The 6,650-nt window shown below is 53.8% G+C and overlaps 1 protein-coding gene across 1 annotated transcript; it reads right to left on the minus strand.

The window, feature by feature from the left end:
- Nucleotides 1-3,166: 3,166 nt before the first annotated feature.
- On the minus strand, nucleotides 3,167-5,675 carry MYOCOS (myocilin opposite strand; the record flags this gene model as incomplete). Its single annotated transcript, XM_081298242.1, has 2 exons — nucleotides 4,346-5,675; nucleotides 3,167-3,326 (listed from the first exon to the last, which is right to left on the minus strand). Exons 1-2 carry the CDS (start codon nucleotides 4,465-4,467, stop codon nucleotides 3,167-3,169), a joined length of 282 nt encoding a protein of 93 aa, XP_081154368.1. The 5' UTR covers nucleotides 4,468-5,675.
- Nucleotides 5,676-6,650: the final 975 nt, after the last annotated feature.

Below are 6,650 nucleotides of genomic sequence, written 5' to 3' on the forward strand. Positions count from 1 at the left end.
CGGGACCTCGTATTGATTTAATTACCTCTTTAAAGGCCAGATCTCCAAAGCAGGCCGCACTCTACAGGTTTTCTACTCTGATCTGAAACACTCAGGACCTAAAGTGTTTTGAATTCGGGGTTTTTCAGGTTCTGCGGTATTTGTAGACCCATGAGGATGTGTCTTGGGGCTGGACCCAAATCTCCACCTGAGATTGACTAATGTTTCCATCCACCTTTGCACATAGCCTGAAGGAGATTTCTTGCGACACTTTCCGTGTGGCCCCTTTTGACCGACTTCACAGGAGGTCGGGTGATGAATCACGTGTCTCTTGGGCCCTCACACAAGCACCTGAAAGTGTCAGATTTTGGACTATTTCTGATTTTGGATTTAGGATGTTCACTGGCATTAGGATGAAGACTTTAACCTAGTACAAGTGAGCCCCTAACAGCTAGATGTCCCCACTCCCCCTCATGGACGAGACTCTCGAGACAAGAGAGCCCAGAGGTCAGCAGGCAGGGCCTCATCCACCTGCTGAGACCCGTGAACCGCCAGGTGTGCGGTGGGAAGCGGCAGGTGAGGAGGCACAGCTCCCCATCAGCCATGTTTCTGGCTTCGGGACAGAGAAGGGGACGGAAGGAAGAACAGAGGGAAGAAGGGAACTCCTTCCCGACCTCCGGGGCTGTACGCTCCTGCACCCTCGTTTCTTTTGCTGGTTCCTCCTTCTAACCCCAACCTCTGAGGTGGAAGTACCCCAGGGCTCAATGCAGGGGCTCCTCGGTCCTCATCCTCTGGCAACGTCATCTGCTCTCAAGGCTTCAAGTGCCATGTCCATGCTGATGGCTGCACCCAGCACTAATCTCTTCAGCACAGTCATTACCCCAAAATTCCAGATTCACGTACTCATTTGCCCAGTGACATCTCCACTTAGATGGCTGCTGGGCTTATCAAACTAGCAAAACTTGAACTTCTGAGTCCTCCCTGCCCTGCTCCACACATCGAGTCGGCTCTGCCTGGAGCTGGTGGCCCTCCGTCCCCACAGTTGCACAAGCCAACAATCTCGGGGTTGTCCTTTATCCCTCTGTCACTCCCCACATTCCATGGATCAGCAACTCGATTGGCTCTTTCAGATACACAGATCCAGAATCGGCCTCCTTTCTCATTGCCCCAACTGCCACTGGTCCCAATGCCATCTTGTTCCTGGATCACGACGGTAGCACCCAAACCGCCTCCTCTCCCCTCACCAGCACCACCTCTTACCCCCACTGCGGCCAGAAAACTCCATTAGAAAGCAAGCCGCCTGGGCCCTTTGTTCCCTGGAAACCCTCGAGGCTTCCCATCTCCCAGGCAAAGACAGAGCCCTTACCAAGCCACAGGACCACCACCTTTCCCACAGGGGGACGTCCCACCACTCGACTCCAGCCAAGCCCAGCGGCCTCCTGGCTCTCCCTCAAATGCACCGGGCACACTGTGTCCTCCAAACTGTGGCTCCAGCTCCTCCCTCTCCCCAGACGTCCACACAGCTGATGCCATCACTGGCTGCAAGTCTTTGCTCAGATGCCACCTTCCTAGACAGGGTCACCCAGACCCTGTTTAAAATTGTAGGCAACCTACTGTTTCCTGGGCACTTCTAATTTCTCTTACCCCGTTTTATTATTTTAGAATTTATTCTCCATTATACTCACTCATCACTTCCTCAAGTATGGTAAGTTCACGTTTTTAGGTTGTGTGTATGTGTGTGTATTTTGGTGGGGGGTGGTACTGGGGATTGAACACAGGGAGGCTTTGCCACTGAGCTACAATATGAGACAGGCGGTCACCAGTTGCTTAGGGCCTAAGCTGCTGAGGCTGACCTCAAACCTGAGATCCTCCTGCGTCAGCCTCTCAAGTCACTGGGATTACAGGCATGCACCACCGTGCCCAGCACATTTTTTGCTAGTCTTCCTCCACTGGAAGACTATTCCTCTGAGGCGGGGATTGATCGTTCTGTACAACAAAATATCCCTAGTGCGGACGACTCCTATGGTGGGTCCTCAACAATGCTTGTCAGACAAATGAACAGAAAGAACATCCTGGAGCTTGCTTAGAAATAGAACGAGGAATAAAACCAGCACCAGAGCTTCTTCCCTTGATTCTATTCTTCACTGGCTGTGGCCTTGCAGGGCTTGACCTCTGCCCCAGACTGTCACGTTCTACACCTGACACCCAGCAGGGTGGCCACAGGCTCTGAAGCGACTGAGGACTTGTGACGTGAACTGTGCGGCCGAGGGACTGAATTGTTGTTCACCACTGCTTTGGCACAAGCTGGATAAACCCAGGGCCTCGGGCCTATTAGGCGAGTGCCCTGCCACTGTGCCCATCAGCCTGAGGTTTTTTAAAATCTTATTTAATTTTAATGAACTTAAATCGAAGCAGCCATTCATGGCTCGCGGCCATCCTGTTGGACAGTGCCGGTCAGCTTCCTCCTCTGACTGAGGCCACAGCATGAGCACCTGCCTGGTGATGACAGGGGTCGGTGCACACCCGCTCTGCTGCCGATGTCCGCAGAGGCCTGCTGACCATGTGGTTGGAGGACCAGGGCACCTGGGTAAGGCCAGGTCTGCAGAGCACACCACGAGGACTCTAGGAGGATGTGGATAAAGTAAAGGATGGCACGGAAGGAGTTTTCCTATGTGCATCTGAATTATCCCCCTTCCCAGGCCTTCCAACCATTCAGGGTGCCCTAGAAATCCTTCAGGGTGCCCTGGGGTCTGCCAAGAGGTTGAGCAGGGGACCCACTAAATCATCCACACTTGGCCGCTTGGCAGAGTGGGCTTCTGGTAGAGAGTCTTTTAACCTCCTAGAAGTAAACGTTGAAACTGCTATTTTTCAAAGTCAACCACCCTACACCCTGAGTTCCTCTAGCATGGAGGGGCCCCACAGCGGTGGTGTCCGGCCTGAGTTCTGAAAACCCAAACACCCCCGGGTTCTCTGGACCTTTAGAGTCAACACAGCAAAAATTGAACCCCAAATCTGCACATGTCATGTCAGAGACTCAGCTTGAAACGAAATCCCTCTCACCATCAACAGAGGTTCTGGGGAAAGAAAAAGAGGAAAGAGGATTCTAAGACAGCTGTCAAGGACAGACTCAGGAACACCACTGACACTGTTTGCTGGGGTTTTATGGAAGAATCTACCACAAAATAACTTAAGTCGTACTTGGTTGGGAGATGGGATCCTCGGCTGGAGAAGGAGGCGGGGCAGGGGGTACTGTGAGGTAGGTCTTTCTGGGAGGAGGCGTTTGTTCTGTGCCCACATGGGAGAGCGACTCCCCAGCTTCATAGCCTTTCTTGGTAATCACGTCTTCTCTAGAAGGAAAGACACATCAAATAGCCAGATGAGAGGCTAGTTCAAGTTCAAGGCCAGCCTGGGCAACTTGGAAAGACCCTGAGCAATTTAAAGAGGCTGGGGATGAAGCTCAGTGGTAGAGCACCCCTGGTTCAATCCCCAGTACCCAAAGGAAGAAGGTTTTCAAATACAGATAGGATGAAAAAAAGAGAGAATTACATACCCAGATGTCGGTACCTGAAGAGGACCAGGTAACATTTTAGGGGACTTTCTCCCACTCCTCTGTCACCATCCCCTTGCAAAAAAAAGACGCACTCTAATTCTGAGTCAGCTCTTCTCAAAGTGAGCTCAACTGTCTCCCTTGGTCCGACAGAACCAGTGGAGCTGGGATCCAGGCTCCCCCCCCCCCAGGTCCGCCTCCCCAGCTGGGCTCTCTGTCCGGCCAGGCACCCTGTGAACGCTCCAGCCTGGGCAGACGCTGCCTCCAGGGTTTCTGCGCATCCCACTCAGGCCTGAGCGTCCCTCCCAGTCTTCCAGCCCCAGCCCACAAGTCTCCCCTTCTGAAGAGCCGGGCTTTGCCATCCTGCTCAGGGCTGGGCAAACTGGCCTTGGAGGAACAGGCGCAGCAGGTCAAGCCGTTAGGGATTCAGATTTCATTTGACCTGAACACTTGCTGCGCCCCAATGTCTGAAGATTAGCTAAAAGCAGAAGCCAAGGACATGCCGATTCTCAGCCACACCCTGCATACGTCAGAGGTCCGTCTGGGACAGAGGTGATCCACACAGGACATGTGGCCAGTAAAAGGCAGAACAGGGGTCCAAACTTGGGTGTGGGAGGCGGCAGCAGGGAACGAGTGTCCACCATACTGGATGTACACTGATGTGAGTCATGGCCCGGGAGGGCCTGGGAGAAAGTTCTGTCTCCCACAGCAGGTGACCCAGCGTTCCCAGCAGTACAGGAATAAAGGTATACAACCAGGACCCTCTGCAGCTTCCAGCACCTGCTGGGGCTCAGCCACTATTCCCCATCCCCACCCCACAGCAAGCCAGAGGAGAGTCTCAGGTACCTCCTGTCCATGGTGACTCTGCGCCTGGTCACCTCGGAGGCCAGGTCTCTATAGGGAAGTTCAATGCCGGGGTCCACAGGGCTCTTCTGAGCCATGGTGTGCCCTCGGAGCACTGGAGGAGTCAGATGCCCCGCACCTGTGTAGCTAAAACCCAAGCATCAGAAATAGGATTCAGGTGTCAGGGGAATGCTCCAGTTCCACCCAGCATGGCTTGCAGAGGACTGTCACCTTCTCAGGAGTCTTCCCTCTCCCCACCTGGTCAGGAGGCCCAGAGACTACCTGACTCTCCCCAGACTGCACAGCAGGCCGGCCTGCTGCCTCCCTCTGATGGTGTCCTCCCTCTCAGGGCTCTTGGCACCTGCAGAGCTTTCTTCCCAGAGCCCCAACCTGCCACAGGACAGGAGAGGAACTCAGACAGCAGGGGACTGGAGCCAGTCCCCTTACCCAAACAGGCACCGGCGGCTCCATATAAGAAGACATGGCTGTTGCCCGTAAGTGCCGCCGTGGGACCTCTCTACTTGTATCAGGACTCCCGGGAGACCAATGGGAAACTAAGCAGCAGAGAAATCAGGCAGCTTCCGCAGAAGGCACAGAGCCGGAATCTGACCCCGGGTCTCTCTGCTTCAAGGACGAGGCTCTCTCCACTGCAGAGCCAAGCAACCCCCCAGTGCTACCTCAGGACCAAGCCTTCTCCAAAGAAATGGGGATGCGTCCCCACTCCTGCTCACGGGGTCACACTGTCCCTGTTGGAGCATGAACTGCCGTGGTCTGAGTGCACCAGCTGAATCTTCTGACTGGAAAATCCTTTCTCATCAGGACGTCCCAGGGACTTACCTTTCGATCCCAGGTCAGCTGAGGGTACGGCCTCTTTCACCCTTCAGCTCCTGGTTTGGCCAAGAAACGCCCTCCGCACACTCTGAACCACACCGAAGGTGGAGCTTCTCCAGCTCCCCAGAGAGAAAGACAGGCAACCTCCACCACCACTGCCTCTCTTTTATCCTGCCGAAGTCAGCCTCTCCCGGGAACTGGAGTTAATGGGCTGATCTGCACCTTCAGAAGGTAGCAGCTGATAGGAATTATCCCGCCAACTGTGGCCTTGGGAGAGCCCCACAGAGCAACAGAAGGTGGGTCTCCAGTGTGAGCCAGAGAAGGAAGCACTCTGTCACTTGGGCAAGGGACAGCACTGGCCTAGACTCTAGTGGACATGACGTCTCGACCTGTGTCTCCCAGAGCCATCCTGCTCACCCATGTCCCCCTGTCCTGAGACGCTGCCGAGCTGCTCAGAGGGCAGCTGTTTGGGCTTCGGAATCAAAGGAGTGGACCGTGTAGCTCCCGCTTTTGAGTTAAATGACCCTGGGCAAGCAACTGAACGTCTGTGAGGGGATTTTCTTATCTGTAAGAGAATCCTTCCTCTGGGGTAATTGTAAAAATTGAGAAAATATTTGCAGAAATTCCTAATTGTGTCTCTTTTCCATTTGTAATTGTTCAAAAGCGTGTTTGAATATATGCATTTAGCCCAGGAATGACTATAAAGATATAGGTACGAGTACAGGTATTTCCCCCCTCTACAGCCAGGCGTGGGCCTGGTCCTCCCAAGCCCAGTTTTATACAGTTTGAAAGCAGGAGCCCACTTGCCCCCCCTCCCCCGCTCAGGGCGTGGCAGGGCCATGCTGGGGGGAGACTGGCAGTTACCTGAGCTGAGGCTGAATCTTCAGCAGCTCTGTCCTCCCACCTGTTTCCTTCAGCCACAGGATTCCCAAAGTCTCTAAGTTGTGAGGAGTTTTCAAAGCATAAATTTTGACAGATGTGAGAAGCAATTATGATTTGCACATTTCCAAAAGGAAGCAGAGACTGCTGATTTCTTCAAGTTGTGTGTGTGTGCATGCAAGTGTGTGCATGCGTGTGTGTACGTGTGAGTGTGTGGTGCGAGTGTGTGTGTGTGTGTTGCTGTTACTGCTCAGGGCTTTGGAGGAGGAAGCCTCAGGTTGGCTGTAGTTCAGCTCTACTCCACCTCAAGGGATCAGCGGCAGCCCAAGCCAGAGAAGTGCACTTCCTCCACACCATCCATCCTCTAGGACATGTGCTACTCCTCAGAAGCACGTTCCTGATGCTGACCTGCAAACGTGACGTTCACATTTCACGAAGGAGAGGCTCTGGCCACAAAGCAGAGCGTCTGCTTTTTCCCACTGACATAAAGAAACCAGTCAGAGGGCCTTGCTGCTGGGGGGGAGACACGCTGGCCTTCAAAACAAGGCTCGCAGGACACCATCGTCCAGCG

This window comes from Spermophilus citellus (assembly GCF_964194105.1).
Source record: "Spermophilus citellus genome assembly, chromosome: 6".
NCBI lineage: Eukaryota > Metazoa > Chordata > Mammalia > Rodentia > Sciuridae > Spermophilus > Spermophilus citellus.